The 17165-nt window shown below is 43.9% G+C and overlaps 2 protein-coding genes across 2 annotated transcripts in view; both read right to left on the bottom strand.

Annotated features, from left to right (window-relative positions):
- Positions 1-17165, bottom strand: part of grm8b (glutamate receptor, metabotropic 8b) — a 51827-nt gene that overhangs the window by 28938 nt on the left and 5724 nt on the right. Inside the window, exon 3 of the mRNA XM_037450697.2 lies at positions 5530-5746. Coding sequence (XP_037306594.2) covers positions 5530-5746 — 217 coding nt within the window. The remainder of the gene's footprint in view (positions 1-5529; positions 5747-17165) is intronic.
- On the bottom strand, positions 10222-13784 carry LOC119195621 (E3 ubiquitin-protein ligase TRIM21-like). Its single transcript, XM_037450701.2, has 2 exons — positions 13466-13784; positions 10222-12555 (listed from the first exon to the last, which is right to left on the bottom strand). Exon 2 carries the CDS (start codon positions 12544-12546, stop codon positions 10903-10905), a length of 1644 nt encoding a protein of 547 aa, XP_037306598.2. The 5' UTR covers positions 12547-12555; positions 13466-13784; the 3' UTR covers positions 10222-10902.

The following is a 17165-nucleotide window of genomic DNA, read 5'->3' as shown; positions in this document are numbered from 1 at the left end:
CTCTCACAGATCTGAGCGCTGCAATCCGTCCAAATCTGCGTCTCCGGCTTCGTCTCCGGGAACGACACGCCGAGGGAAGCGACTGGACTCGCTCGTGGACGGGAGCAGGCCGTCTAATGGAATTATGGGTAATAAACAGGTTTCACTGAAGCCTTTCACGCAGACCTTTGAATAGACCACACAGCCCCCCCCCCCCCCCCCCCCCCTGTGCCTCCACGCAGTGGGTCGCAGTGACGGACAGGGCCTCACTTTTCGGTCCCATGAAAGGTTTCCCGGGTAACCGCCCCGACTTGGAAGTGGGATGAAAGGAGGATTGCAGAGAGACGACAGGGCTCTCAGACCTCATTAAAGGGCGACCTTCTTCTTCTCAAATACTCCGTCCTTCCTCCAGACGATGGACGTTGGGATTTAAAGCAGCGGTGGAAAACAAATGAACACTGACTCCTGGTTTCCCATCGATGGATAACAACGGCCTCCTGGCGGAAAGACCCATGTTTATTGGACCTTCCTCATCTGGCTTTTATACTTCCTGGTTCATACCCGAATGACAAAGAATGAGACCCACCTGTGTGGCGTTGTCTAAACGATTATTAATCCCTCTGCTGAATATTTAGCGGATCTCGGTGAGGTGAGGAGGACCGTGACCCCATGGCCCGCATGGCGACATGGAATCAAATAGATCATCACGTGTAAACACTACGAGAATAGAGCTTGAGAAGTGGATGTATCCATCGTCACCCAGTGGTTCGTGGACCGATGTTACGGATCCGTGAGTTTGCAGATCGTCGCCATCTTCGATTACAGCCCTGAACATGTTGTTTACGCTGAATACCTCTGACACCTGTCAATCACAATAAGCCCCGCCCAGAGTATCGGTCGGACAATGCGTCCTCACCTCCTAAATCCATTCATTAATGTCACGATGCATTAAACTGACACTGAAAGAACACCAGAATTTCCCAAAGTGGACATGTCTGAACCTTTGTTCCAGTCTCTGTCTCTCGGTGTGTCCTCTTTGTTAAGAACGCTGTGGATGATTGGAACACTCCGGGTTTCCTGCAGCTCATGATGCATTCAGAGAAAGCTGCCTCCCCCCTCGCTCAGAGGAAAGAAAGAAAAGGCTCCACAATGCGACCCTTGAGTCATTTGTCACTTTAGCTGCACTCCACAAAAAGAGTTAATTATTGGATAATAATTTGCTGTCATTTAAATGCCAAAGAAATGACGTTAAACTTTGGTTCTGAAGAGAGAAACCAGAACTTCATGTGTTTAAAGCTGCATTCTCTCTAGTGACCACCAGGGGGCGACTCCTCTGCTCCCATAAAAGTCTATGAGAAAATGAATTTATGTTCTCAATCTCAAGTCTACTTCAATAAAGCATGATGTTTATTTGAATGATGGTCCATTTAGAGTCAAACAGACCATAAAGAGGGGATGCTTTAGGGCGGGGCCTAATGCTGATTGACAGGTCTCAACCACAATTCAGAGTTTTCAGTTCATGAGAGTTAACATTGGCCTAAAGATGTAGTATTATGCTGTGCTTCACCCTTTTGCATCAACCAAATGACCAACAACCAAAAACCAAGGAATCCATCACGGCGTGAAAACACAGCGTCTTAATGAACCTACTCTTTACAAACCGCGTCCAAAACACTTTAAAACAAAAACGCGACGCGGTCCGTCACCACTTCAGGATTTGAATGAATGCCTCTCACATCAATTCTTTAATATGATTCCACTTTTTCGTGCAGGTGTCGTTCGATGAAGGGCGAGTGGGAAATGTGAGTCTGATTCCACTGAGGATTCATCTTTCCTGTAGGGGGGTGGGGGGGGGCATGAAACATTCATCTAGTCCTCGGGCTGAATGCAGAGCAGGAGGACAGGAAGCCCATAATAATAATAATATAATAATACCACGCTCTGCTGAAATAAATAAATAAGAGATTTGGGAAGAGTCGATAGAGAGAAACAGTTTGAGGGATGAAAGCAGAGAGGAAAGAATATGGAGGAGGACGAGGAGCAGAGAGAAGAAGAGCAAAGCAGATTATCTCCTGCAGGCTTCCACACTTCTTCTGAGGAAGAGAAAATACGTCGCCATCGCATCCCAAGTTTTATCTGCTGAGCATGCACACACACACACACACACACACACACACACACACACACACACACACACACACACACGACTGAAAACTGTTGGAATGAAGAGAAGAAGAAGTGTCCCTGCGCGGCACTTTGTCTTCATTAACATCAGCGGTTGAGTCGGCGAGGAGGAGGAAGCCAATCAGCTGTTTTCGCTCACAGATGCCTGAAGGTGTTTCACGGTACGTTTAGCCTCCGTTCGCTGAGACCAGGGAGGAGCGATGAGAAGAAGCCCCGCTTCTTATTTTACCAATGCTTCTGTCTGAAACACCTCATTAACCCTCGCTTCCCATCATGCATCGCTTCACTGCCGCAGCATGGACTTGAATATTCTTGCAGGACGGTTCAGGGTTGTGACGATATGTTGTTTCTATGTTCCTACATAGTGCAGATGTTTCTAGGAAACGTTCTTTGGTGCCTTTTACTATCAAAGACGAGAACGAGACATCGCGTGGAAGCCGCTGAACTGGTTCATGGCGTCTGATGGAATAAATGTCCATCAGAGGGCAAAAACTGGAAATAAAAACCAGTCCAAAGCGTTTGCCAAAGCAAAATGCTTCCCAACGCGACTCTCCACTGCTCATAGGATCTAAAGGTTGTGAAGGACTTGCACCTCCCGGGCCGAGCGCCTTCTAAGGGTCACCTGATGGATGTCAGGGGTCATGAGCTCTGTAATGGTTGAGGTAATAAGGAAAAACTACCTTTGCTGAACAGATCTCATTCCAGTTATTGCACCTTTTCTTTCATCTTTTCCCACTTTGGGTCTCAAACGGTGATGAAAATGAAACCATAGAAAACGTCTCTTTGGTGGAACAGATTTCCATTTACAGTCTGGAGATGTGAGGAGGAACAAAAAGAAAAGGCTCCTGTCTCCCCAGTCAGGACGCTCTCTGTTTAAAACTCAATGAAAGGTAATGAATAGGGCTGTCAAATGATTAAAAATTTTAATCAAATTAATCAGAATTTTCAGTGGATTAATCATGATTAATCACCTGAATCCTAACAATTTTTTCTTTCTGAAATGCATAATAAAGATAAATAACAGGACCCAGATACATAATTATCATTATTATTATCATAATTATTATTTTTTACATAAATACATGTTATTGATATTTGATTTTTTAATTCATTCCAGAAAATAATCAAATCAATGTTATTTGATAAGTTAGACTGATTTCCCTGCATGGCTCTAGAAGGGTCTTGAGCCTCTGCAGTTTATCCCACTCTGCTGTGAGTTTGTGCTCCTGCGATGACCAGACATGACCAGACATGTCAACCCTCCCGATGTTTCAAAGCCCCTCCCGAAAATCTCCCGGACCGACCTTTCTCCCGATTTCCACCCGAACAACAATATTGCTGCACCACCCGTCACTGGGCGCGCCGTTTCAGACCGAACAATAATAAAGGTTACACCTTAAAGTCAAGCGCGGCGATTAGAACGACTGGCGCTGCAAAGAAATCCGCTACCACCCCAATTTCAGTGTGAAATATTTCCATACCTGGGAGGATTTAGATCGCATTGGCTTCTCTTCCTCCGCATGTTTCAGAACAGTATTACGGGTCTCTCCGATGGTCTTTCCTCTATCTCAGCGCTGCTCTTTATTTATTTTTCTTAGCAAAGATCTGCTGGGCGGAGCTTTTCTTCTTCTCTGTTCCGCTGCGCGAGAACCGGGGGGAGGAGGAGGGGGGGGGGGGGGTGCGGGTATCTGGCGCAAACGACTTGCTGAACCTGACGGCCTGACGTATGCCTGCAGGTGGCAGTAATGTGTTGTATAGGATGAAGTGCATTCCCTAGAAGAAGAGGTTCTTTCCGGACCTGAATAATTTGTCACACTGCGCATGCGTGAAATGCGTCAAAAAAATTGACGTAATTAACAACAAACAGCTAATTAACGCCGTTATTGCGCTATTTTTGACAGCCCTAGTAATGAAACCTTCTTCATCTCACACTGCGCTTCCATTTCAGCAACGTTTGTATTTGTGTCCTTTTTTGATAGTCAAAATGTCTCATTTTGCAAACTTCTTATGCTCTTCACAAGCGTCCCAGGTGTTTTATAAGAAAAAAACACTTTCACTCCAATGAGGTGCCTGAATATTCATGAGAGCAGCCACTTACAAGTCACCCCCCTCCCCCTCCTCCCCCTCCATCTCCACCTGTCCTCCTCTATAGCTTCTCCTCTCCTCCTTCAGTCACAGAGGTTGTGACCATCTGTCCTCCAGACCTGCAGCCATTGTCATGGAGACGTGCTGCACGGGTCTGTGGGACTTCAGCAACATCTGCCTCAGCAGCTGGATGACATCATCGGTGGAGGTGAGCAGGAAGTCGGTTTAAAGGTGCAGCTACTTCTTCCTTCCTCGTTCTATTTCCTCCCTCATGACTTTCTTTCTGTCTCCTCACCTCCTTCGCTGCATCCTTCTTTGTGATTCCTTCTCTCTCATTTCCTCGTTCCTAACCCCTAAGTCCTTTCTATGTTGAGATGAAGGAGACGCTTCTTCATCACGTTGATGAGGATCCGTATTTCATGTTCTATAATCACGATGGAAAGTTAATACTTTGACTCCAGACATTCTTCTTCCTTGTTACCCACAATGCAACTGAGCCGCTGAGACGGCGTCTTAAGCTCGTTGGCGGACCCGATTCTGTCCAACTCCACACCTCTAGAACAGAGAGGCTTTTCCCAGCAGGAGCTTAAACACGTGCTGTGCTTTTAATGAGGAGATAATTGAATGAAGACAACTTGCATTTTCTAAGAAAGACGACTCGTTGGAAGCTAATCAGCTCCGATCAATGCAGCCTCTGATCACAGAGAGCATCTCCTCCTGCAGAGGCCCCACGGCCCGCTGCAGTGGGGAGGAAGACATGTTCCTGAAGGTGTGTGTGTGTGTGTGTGTGTGTGTGTGTGTGGACAGAGATGAAAGCGCGTTGATCCCACGGTGGAGACACAGACTCTCTGCATTCTGCTCAATATGAATCTGAAGCTGCTCAGAGGGATCTTTTATTCATCGGAGTAAACTTAAAGGTTTGAAGAAGGGTTTTTGTATTCTTCCGGAACAGAAACAAGTCAATTTACACACTTCTGATGTCGCTGCGTTCATTTCACAGAAGAGCTCATTTGGACTTTAATTCAAACAACCAACTTTTTACTTTAAACCCAAGTGTTTGTTCATGAAAACCAGAAGCCGTAAAAACCTTATCAGAGCGCCGTCTCGTCCTTCGGCCTTGGTCATGTGCCACGATGATGTTTCATCTAAAACCTTTTATTCTACGGATGTGGTCAGAAACCATTAGATTCTTCTTCTCTCAACAGCGCACTATGAAGACCACGATGGATCCATCGTTAAAATGTCCAGTGACTTGCACACAGAGGAGAAGTGTTTCCTTACCCGAGTCCCTGGAGATCTGCACGAAGGCCTCCACGCCGCTCTCGCCGTAGTTCCCCTCGGAGGCCAGCGTGGACACGTAGTTCCATCCCATCGCCGTGACGATGTCCAGCATGGCCTGGGCCTGGTAGGAGTCCGGGGGCACCACCCGGGAGAAGAAGTCGTAGCGGGTGTTGTCGCTGAGCTCCGGGGCCGTGGAGGCGTAGCTCACCTGAGGGATCTGCGAGAACATTTTAACATCCGAGGTCAGCGGAATCCGAACACGTGGTACAGATCAATACGGATCAATAGCAGAGTGCAGATTCTTTACATTCGCTCTTACAGCCCAAACTACAAACTGCACACAGGAAATCATCCACAGCAGAGTTCTCCCTCTGGATTTAAATCTTTTAAAAAAAAACTTCAAGTCCTTTTTGCCATCATACTGATCTCTGGTGTCAGGGGGGTAGTCATGGATCAGGGAGGCGGATCAGGTCTTGGATCCCTTGGTAACGCTGCTTTAGAGAGATTGAAGGGCCGATCGATTTCCCGTCAGGCCGCCTCATCACGAGGAAGACGGACGGCAACGCGGATGTCAGCCGGAAGCGTTCAGAGGAAGTTCATTCATCGACAGAGAGACCTGACATGTGTCCGCTTACAGATCGCTTCTGACTGAGCAACACCAGCTGAAGAGATTTATATACATTTATAGATATATTACATATATAGAAATATTACACATATATAGATATATTACATATATTACACATATCTATACATACATAGAAATATTACATACATCTGTGATATATGTAAAATCTATATATAATATCTATATATGTATAGATACATATTAGTATCTGTGGTGATTCATTTGCTTTGATTTGAAACCAAACTCCAAACTCCTTCCTGAAAAAAATTCCTGCTGACTGTCGACAGAAAACTGGACGTCTAACATTCAACCAGAAATAAAGGAGATTCTTGGTGGGGAACGTTGTGATGAACAATGGCGTTCCTCTCTCACGGACACAGACACAGATATCGTAGACAGTAGAGAGAAGATGCTTAATGGGGATCTCCATCAGCATTAATGATCAGCTCCTGTAATGAATGTGAGTAACTTGACGGGTGAAAAACTGCGTTTTGGCTGCGAGCCGGAAGCTCGACGTCATCAACAGCAGAAATAACGCGACTCGTGACGAGTGTCAATCACCATTTGGGAAAAAACTGAGACTTTTTTTTTTCAGAAACGACAGCATTGCAACTTAACAACAGTGAATCCCGCTGAAGGGAACGTTTGTCCAAACGTGGACAAAGCGTAAGTGGTCCCGGGGACGGACGTCTCCTCCCTGGCACCACGCCGCTAGAGGCACCGTCAGCATTCCACGCTTACGGCTGCTTTCACGTTCCCTCTCTCTCGGTCAGCTGAGGGCCGAGAGGAGATCCAGCAGCCTCGTGTGCGTTGTAAGTTCGTCCTTTTCACGTATTATTTACGTCCCACTTTAACGGACAGGCCTCAAACACTCGGTGACCCACTTGCTGCTTCACAAAGTAGAGCCGAGGCGGCTCGCTCGTTAGACTCTGAGTATTTGGCACAAAAACACAGCATTGGACGACTTGAAGTGTCAGGTTTAATGTCGTAAGATCACCAAATTCATTGCAATTCATCCTCAGGGGAAAATGAACGAATGCGTCTAAACAACGTCACAGAACAGCCACGTGATGAACGACTCAACATATGTGGACCTTTACCTTGTTGAAGTCCACATGTCACTGAATAATCAGTCCATTGTTCATTATTAAATACATGGGGACATCAAACAGCAGCAGGAACGTCTTCATCATTTATTAAGTGTCAGGGAGCCACAGAATGTCTCTCAAACCGACACGTTCCAACCAGCAAGAGCTTAAAGTGGCCACAGAACTAAAAAGAGATGCAACACAGTCTGAAACAGACTCACAATGAGCGGAATACGGGCAAAACTACCACAAAGAGACACAACTCAAGTACACAATTAAAGCTGCGAGCAGCGTTGGACGGGTTGGAAATGCGGCCAAGGAACCCCAAAAAATAAAAGCCTCTCAAAATACCATAGATGACCCAACTTCCTTCAAAATCTTTTAAAAGGTGTGTTTTTTTAATTGCGCCCTACGCACATAGTTTAATATTTCTTCCGGCAAAATGCAACTTTTAGAGAACAAGGTCTCAAGAGCACACTGTGTGGATTTGAAAAAAATCTGTAAGAAATTATGAAAATATGCCAAAAAGGCACATCTTAAATGATTAAATGCATTGCCCCCTAATCTTCAAGAATTCTGAAAAAAATTAGGGTGTGTTCAGGGGTTCAATGTTTACACGTCCTGCAATTTTGGTGAGGGCAGGCCAAGCCATTTGGAAGTTATAAATCTTGCCAGATTAAGCCGCACCCTTTGCAAAGTTCATTAACCGTAATATCTTCTTAAAATCATAAGACAGGTTAGAAATGATCATTTGGATGTTTAAAGGGTGAGAAGTTCATGCTATATGATAAATATAGAGCAGATTAGATAAAGTATGGTTGAGTTAAAAACGTCAACGTTCGTGACATGGTTTTTTGAAAATGCTCCCTACACACATAGTTTGGAAATTCTTCTGGCAAAAATGCAATTTTTAGAGCCTAAGATCTCAGGATCACACTGCGCGATTTGGAAAAGAATTGGGTTTAACCCCTGGGAGGAGTTTGGTCTTTAAAAACTGTAAGAAATAATAAAAACTTCTTTATTGATTAAATGCATTACCCCCTAATCTTCAAGAATTCTGAAAAAATTAGGGTGTGTTCAGGGGTTCAATGTTTACACATCCTGCAATTTTGGTGAGGGCAGGCCAAGCCATTTGGAAGTTATAAATCTTGCCAGATTAAGCCGCACCCTTTGCAAAGTTCATTAACCGTAATATCTTCTTAAAATCATAAGACAGGTTAGAAATGATCATTTGGATGTTTAAAGGGTGAGAAGTTCATGCTATATGATAAATATAGAGCAGATTAGATAAAGTATGGTTGAGTTAAAAACGTCAACGTTCGTGACATGGTTTTTTGAAAATGCTCCCTACACACATAGTTTGGAAATTCTTCTGGCAAAAATGCAATTTTTAGAGCCTAAGATCTCAGGATCACACTGCGCGATTTGGAAAAGAATTGGGTTTAACCCCTGGGAGGAGTTTGGTCTTTAAAAACTGTAAGAAATAATAAAAACTTCTTTATTGATTAAATGCATTACCCCCTAATCTTCAAGAATTCTGAAAAAATTAGGGTGTGTTCAGGGGTTCAATGTTTACACATCCTGCAATTTTGGTGAGGGCAGGCCAAGCCATTTGGAAGTTATAAATCTTGCCAGATTAAGCCGCACCCTTTGCAAAGTTCATTAACCGTAATATCTTCTTAAAATCATAAGACAGGTTAGAAATGATCATTTGGATGTTTAAAGGGTGAGAAGTTCATGCTATATGATAAATATAGAGCAGATTAGATATAGTATGGTTGAGTTAAAAACGTCAACGTTCGTGACATGGTTTTTTTAAAATGCTCCCTACACACATAGTTTGATCATTTGGATGTTTAAAGGGTGAGAAGTTCATGCTATATGATAAATATAGAGCAGATTAGATAAAGTATGGTTGAGTTAAAAACGTCAACGTTCGTGACATGGTTTTTTGAAAATGCTCCCTACACACATAGTTTGGAAATTCTTCTGGCAAAAATGCAATTTTTAGAGCCTAAGATCTCAGGATCACACTGCGCGATTTGGAAAAGAATTGGGTTTAACCCCTGGGAGGAGTTTGGTCTTTAAAAACTGTAAGAAATAATAAAAACATCTTTATTGATTAAATGCATTACCCCCTAATCTTCAAGAATTCTGAAAAAATTAGGGTGTGTTTAGGGATTCAATGTTTACACATCCTGCATTTTGGTGAGAGCAGGCCAAGTCATTTGGAAGTTAAAAATCTGCCAGATTAAGCCACACCCCTTGCAAAGTTAACTAGACAACACACACAATTATCAAAGCAATGAGATATCAGCACCATTCTGATATATCAAGGGCACATTGAACGAATAATGATCCACCGAAGGTTTTGTGACAATCAAACTCAGCATTTAGGAGAAATTGCCAAAAATGTGTTTTTCACAAAATTCAAAATGGCGGAAAATCTAGTCAGGTGCATTTGCATACTATGATTGGCTGTTTTGTAGAGCATGCCGAAGAGCACCTGTGTGCCAACTTTCAAGTTGATCGGACATCGGGGGCGGAAACTGGCCTAGTGTGGTCTTTTTTAAATTTCTAGAGACATTTCTTTATACACAAATGTGAGACCCAAATATTATCAAACAGTCCACATATTGATGCCAAATTTAACAACTTGATAAAGGCTCCAAAAAGGCCCACGGTTTGTGAGAATAATAATAATTCCTTGAAATACAATAGGTTCCTCTACCACTAGTCGTAGCGACATACTTGTCGGGTGGAAATCGGGAGAAATTCGGGAGAAAGGTCGGTCCTTTTACCCCAGAAAACACACCGGACTGAGATCTTTTTATCTTTCAGTCAATCTGAAAATGATGAAAGACTAAATCCTGACACTTTTTTAAACTGAAAAACTACGACGTGGTGGCCCACGCAAAGCTCCACTAGTCACAGGGGGTGCGTGCCAGCAGAGGCAGGAAGGGAGGACGCAGGTGGAACAAAAATAGACTTTAATAGTCAAAAGGTTCTAAACCCAAAAAACAAAACAAAATTCAACACTCAAACTACAATGAGATGCAGATCACGGACATGAACAATGACACGACAAAGGACAAGAGACTCACAGGGCTTAAATACACAAGGGAGGTGCAGGTGATTGGACACAGGTGGAAACAATTATGGACACTGAAGACAATCACAGGGGAAGACAGGACAAGGCAGGAAGTGAAGTTACCACAGGGACACAAGACTACAAAATAAAACAAGACAAGAACCCAAACCATGACGCCACTAATCTGCAGCTGCACATCAGCCGCCCCCCAAGCTCACAGGGCTACATTTCCTGTTCCAATAATTGTGCCAATTTTCATTTCAAGTAATTTACAACAAGAAGAGAATAAAGTATAACATTTGACACCCAGATATTTAAGGATTCAGAGAAGGCTTCTTATTTGTGACTAAAGTCAAATGATGTTGTTATTATAATAAATCAGACTACATCAGATCATCCATCAGTTGTTTGTGTTGGAGGTTAAAACGTGATTAATCACAGGAAATAGAAAAATAGGAATAACACATTGATCTGAAAGTGAAAAATCAACATTTACACAGAAAATGATCAATGATATGGATTTATGGAATTATCAATTAAAGAATCTCTTTAAACAAATGTCTGTTCTACTCCGTGTGATTGACAGCAGAGATGATCAGAGGAGCAGAGTTTTTACCCTTATAATTTAGACTTGGACTAAAGTACGGGTAGAGTTTCTCAGTGAAGCAGCAGCCAGTAAAGGAGTAGATCAGAGCTGCAGAACCAACGTCATAAAAGGAGACCAGACCCTCCTCATAATCCACAAACACCCCCACCTTCTCAGGCCGGGACTCCAGAGAGAGACGGAATGGAGGATCATCAAGAGCTTTGTACTCATTCTCATTCCTCAAACGAATCGTCCAGTAACCATTCTGAGGAGACACTGAGATGCTTCCCTTCCTGTCGATGGACCTTCTCACGACTCCTAAATCCCAGCCAGTCTTCTCTTTAACCTGAACCTCGTAGTAAAATCTACCTGAAGAGAAACTCTGCTTTCCTAAAACAATAACACAATCATTGAATCTCTCTGGATTGTCTGGTAGATTCTTCCATACATCTCCAAGTTTAACTTGTTTTCCATCACCAGACAGGATGAGCTTAGGATGTGCTGTATCAGGATCGAGTGTCACATCCACTGCAGACTGCTGGACTCTCTTCAGCTTCTTTTCCAGCAGCTTCTTCATCTGGTTACTGAGCTTCATCTCCAGCTGGTTCACTGCTCTCACCACAGTCCCCTCATATGAAGGTAGACTGACTCTGACTCCTGTCCAGTCCTTGGTGGGTGGAGCAGTGTTCAGGGTCCTGAAGCTCTGGAGGAGGTGGAGGTGGTCTTCAGAGCGTGAGAGCTGCTCCACCTCAGTGCTTCTCTTCTTCAGCTCAGAGATCTCCTGTTCCAGCTCTTTGATGAAGCCTTCAGCCTCTTTCTGTGTCTTTCTCTGCTTCTCTTTGATGGTGTCCATGAGCTCCGCCTGGCTTCTCTCAACAGACTCCTTCAGAGCGCTGAAGACCAGGACACCTTCTAGTACCTCTCTCTCTGCTTGTTCCTCACTGAGTTTCACTGAGTGTTTGATCTCCTGAATCTTCAGTCGTCTCTTCTGGATCATCTGCTGGACTTCAGCCTCAGTCTTCCCCAGCTCAGCCTTCTTTCCTTTATATTCTTCTCTCAGAGGAACAACATCATGGTTCTTGTGGTCTAAAACAGTGCAGAGCATGCAGACACACATCTGGTCGGTCTTACAGAACAGCTTCAGCAGTTTATCGTGCTTCGTACACATCCTGCCTTCAAAGTTCACCACAGGGTCCATCAGCTGATGTCTCTTCAGACCTGACGTAGTCAGATGAGGCTCCAGGTGAGCCTCACAGTAGGAGACCAGACACACCAGGCAGGACTTGAGGGCCTTCTCTTTGGTTCCAGTGCAGACGTCACAGGGAACTTCTCCTGGTTGGGCAGCTTGTTGCTCTGAGCTGCTGCTGCTGGCTTTCTGTTGAGCTGACAGTCTGAACTGAGCAGCCATCTCAGAGATGAACGTGTTGACCCGAAGTTCAGGTCTGGTGTTAAAACCCTCTTTACAGTTGGGACAGTTAGGCGGGACATTAACGTCCCAGTGGTCAGTGATGCAGGCTTTACAGAAGTTGTGTCCACATGGTGTGGTGACTGGATGAGTGAAGACATCCAGACAGATGGAGCACAGGAACCGATCTTCAGTCAGCAGACAGCTGGCAGCAGACATATCGACGCTCTGAGGACAAGTTTGGACAAACAAGACTGTTATTACAGTGCTTGACAATTCAAACTAGGATTAGTAGAACCTCTTTAGTCTATGAAAGTCAGACTTAAAGTTCCATAGAAACCACATTACTGCTGCTCTTTGGCCCCTTCCAGAATTTTTCCATCTTTGTCACACATTAAATGTTTCAGGTCATCAAGGGGAGAAAACCCCTTGATGGCCTGTGTGAAACCTAATAACTGGTTGGGCCACCAGCAACAAAGACTCATTGCCAGTTATTGTTTGATAAGTGACAACGAGTCTTTTACAGCACTGAGGAGGAACTTTGGCAAACTCATCTTTACAGAAATGTTGTAATTCAGCCACAACTGTAAATATAACAAACTAGATTAGAATGCCTTGGAAGTGGCAAATAGCTGTGATTTTATATTTAATTGATTATATTCATTTTGAGGTTGAGATTTGCAGTAAAAGAGTTTAACAGCTACTGTGAAAATACTGCTGTTAAAAAGCACTATTTAAAGTGTTTGAATAAATGAAAGGGCACAATACATTTAATGCATTTTGAACCATTGTCCAACACTAGTATTTATATTTAAAACCTCTATGACCCACGATGGCGCTGAACACATTTACCCTGAGAGGAACTTCCTGTCTGAGGTTTCAAGTTCAACCAGGAAACAGGTGTGTGAGTTAGCTTAAGCTAACGCTAGCTGTGACTGTGTTCCGTCTCACTTTAACTATCCAGAGTTCAGTCTCTGTGGTTTGGTTTCTCTGATGTTTTATCTAAAGGACACATTTCTACGGCTTAATGTTCTTTATGTGATAAAAGCAGACGTCCAACAGTCAGATTGTGGTGTGAACTAAACGTGGAGCAGATGTTTAGTTCATGTATCTAGTCTTTGTAGAGCAGCGTACTCACCAGAGTTTGTCACAGATCCTGTTGTGTTGTTGATGAGAAGCTGCTGGATTCAGTTGTTTCTTTGGAGAGAAACAGAGAGGCTCGTCTGGACTAAAGCTCTGCGTCACTCACAACTACTTTACTTTCACTTCAGTGTGACCTTTGAGGAAGTATTCAGCTCCTCCTCTGAAGGAGAGGTACTTGTATCACTAGACTAGTTTCCACGACGTTTCCAGGCTTCTTTTAGTCGATCATCACCGAGCTAAAAACTGAAATGACAACAAATGGTCGCCCAAAATCTAACTTTCATTTTGATCTCTTCAGTGAACTGCAACGCTCAGGTCAATGTAAACAGGTAACATTAGATTATGGCTCCATTCAGTACACCCCGTGACTCACTCTCAACCAATCAGAACGCTTGATTTCATCTACTCGTATTGTAAAAAAATATACAATATGAAACATAACTAGTAGTCAATGTGCAAGCAGTTGAACGGTGAATTTCTGCTACTTTGTTGAATTTAATATATTTGTGAATCTGACTTTGAGAGATATATATATATTAATAAATATAAATGTTAAATCTAAATGTAAATGTTAAATGTTATATATTAATGTTACATGTAAATCTAAATGTAAATGTTAAATCTAAATCTAAATGTTGAGTTCAAATCAGGAATCAGGAAACGTTTATTGCCATAATATGTTATACATGGAAATTAAATGTCAGACATGATGACTAAACATTACAATATTTACGGTAATTCATGCATCAGCCAAGATGGCAAGTCCATATGAATTAGCTCTTGTTAAAGAGCAGGGGTATGAAACTAATTTTAGGTACGGGGCCACATACAGTCCACTTTGATGTCACGGACACGTGACACGATCTACGGACGGTTGTGCTACCCTTGTCTACGGGACCATCAGCGATCGTGCCCCCCCCAGATGCTCGATGGTTTCACTGTTCTGGCCCGCGTGACATCAAAGTGGACTGTATGTGGCCTGTAGTGTTAGTTGTACTGCCTAGAAACCTTTGTGAGGTAACCGTTGTTGCTGGGGGGGAAAGTAAAAAAAAGATTGGGGTTCTAACAATGCGGTACTTGTCTGCGAGTCTCCCTATTCCAGAACTATATATATAACGTTCAAGGCCAACTGAACATGGCGTCAGAAGTGGAGACGGTGAGCTGCACCGCCGTAATGTAGTCTCAACTGCACGAAGTACAGGGTTGGAGCGCGTCGGCTGCGTGCATATTCGTCAGGTGGAAAAGCTAAGTGTGTTCTATGCCGGATGGATTATGTGCTCATCTGGGGTGCTACACAGGGAGAGCATGACGAGAGGCTCAGGAAGCAGGAGGCAGGTGTGACACTTAATGACAAATGTGAGTTTTCAAAGAGCAGGATAAAGTTTCTGGGACAAGTCATCGATGCTTCAGGAGTCAGTGCAGACCCCGACAAGGTGGCCGCTGTGAAAGCCATGCCAGAGCCCAGCAATATCAGTGAGGTGAGGCGCTTCCTGGGAACGGTGCGTTCCCTCTTCGAGACCTGTTGAAGAAATCCAATATGTGGGCCTGGGGTCCACAGCAGCAGCAAGCCTTTGAACAGATTAAGGCTGAACTGACTACACCGCTGGGTCTTGCCTTGTATGACCCAAATGCTGAAATACTTTTTTCGGCTGATTCATCTTCATATGGCATTGGCACCGTTCTTCTCCAGCGACAGGATGAAACGGCCTGGAAGCCGGTGGCATATGCTTCGAGAGCCCTGAGCGACACCGAACAGCGGTACGCTCAAATTGAGAAGGAAGCTTTAGCCACAACATGGGCCTGTGAAAGACTTTCAGAGTTCCTTGTTGGAAAGGACTTCCAAGAGACTGATCACAAGCCTCTGGTTCCATTGCTAGGCTCAAAGAGTCTGGATGAACTTCCACCTCGTATACAGCGTCTGCGCATGCGACTCATGAGGTTTTCTTACACCATCTCACATGTGCCAGGCAAGGACATTGCCACTGCTGATGTGCTCTCCAGAGCACCAATCGAGAACACAGCAGGAGGCTTACAGGAAGAAGAGGTGAACCTGTATGTGGACACATGTGGACATGTGATGGCAAGTCTTCCAGCTACAAGAAAAAGTCTTAAAGAAATAGAAACACATCAGGACTAAGATACTCTACTCCACACAGTAAAGAAATACTGCAAGGAAGGCTGGCCCGAAAAATTCTCCATACCAAGGGTATTCCTTCCCTACCTGCCATTCTGAGGTGAGCTAACGGTTCATGAGGGTTTGCTACTTTATGGTTGTAGAATAGTAATTCCAGATTCACTTAGGGCAGACATGCTAATCAAACTGCATGAGGGTCACCTGTGACTTACTAAATGCAGGGAGAGGGCCAAGCAATCTGTTTGGTGGCCAGGCCTCAGTGGGGACCTGACACGACTGATAGAAAACTGTGACGTGTGCAGTCGTGAGAGAACCGACTTTAAAGAAACGCTGCAGCCCACCGAGTTCCCAGCAAGACCATGGTCCACTGTGTACGGAATGCCGTTTTAGTCAAAATTAAATAAATGAACAAATACACGGTAATGCATAATGACACTGTATTTCATAATAAATAAATGAATAAATACACGGTAATGCATAATGACACGGTAATGCATAATGACACAGTATTTCATAATAAATAAATGAATAAATACACGGTAATGCATAATGACACAGTATTTCATTTCACGTTCTTATATGCAAATCAGGGGGCGTGGCTATCTATCACATTCAGAACAGACAACGGAGACGTGTGCAAAAAGGGCTGGCTAAGGCAGTGTTTCTCAACTGGTGGGCCGTTTGTCTGTAGCTGCCGAAGTCGGAACCGCAAGCCCTAGTACTTCCAGAAAACCCTCAATATGTGTCAAAATAGTATCTGCAGATAACCCATGTTGATCGATTTGATCCGCTAATGCTAGTATGCTATCTCGGAGCCCACCGATGTCTTCCATTATGTCAACACTCTCACGTCCCTTAGCCCAGTGGTTCTCAACTTGTCTGGCTCCGGGACCCACCTTTACCCCTTAATGACAAGCGGCGACCCAATTCGATCAAGGAAGGGGGGGGGGTGCTTCCGCGTTCGCTAGCGGTGTCGACGGCACACGGCTCTGTCGTCTGTTCTGAATGTGATAGATAGCCACGCCCCCTGATTTGCATATAAGAACGTGAAATGAAATACTGTGTCATTATGCATTACCGTGTCATTATGCATTACCGTGTATTTATTCATTTATTTATTATGAAATGCAGTGTCATTATGCATTACCGTGTATTTATTCATTTATTTATTATGAAATACAGTGTCATTATGCATTACCGTGTATTTGTTCATTTATTTAATTTTGACTAAAACGGCATTCCATAACTGTGGGGGCAGGTTTGTTTCAGTCAGAAAGTAACAAACAATACCCGGTCATTGTAGACTACTTTTCCAGGTTCTTTGAAGTGGCCAAACTCACTCATACAACATCTGAGGTGTTAGTGGAGCACTTCAAGTCCATATTCGCACGTCATGGCATACCAGATGTCGTGCGCTCTGACAATGGGCCACAATTCGCTTCAAAATGCTTCAGAAATTTTCGACCGCTAGCACCCCCCCCTCTGGTCCATTTGAATATCGCCATAATTCTGAGGCCTCAAGGTTGGCAAGTATGCATCCGGGTATTATGACCGTTCTCGG

The sequence above is a fragment of the Pungitius pungitius genome, chromosome 6, assembly GCF_949316345.1.
Source record: "Pungitius pungitius chromosome 6, fPunPun2.1, whole genome shotgun sequence".
Taxonomy (NCBI): domain Eukaryota; kingdom Metazoa; phylum Chordata; class Actinopteri; order Perciformes; family Gasterosteidae; genus Pungitius; species Pungitius pungitius.
The sequence above is the reverse complement of the archived record's forward strand: the minus strand, read 5'-3'. Positions and strand labels throughout refer to the sequence as shown.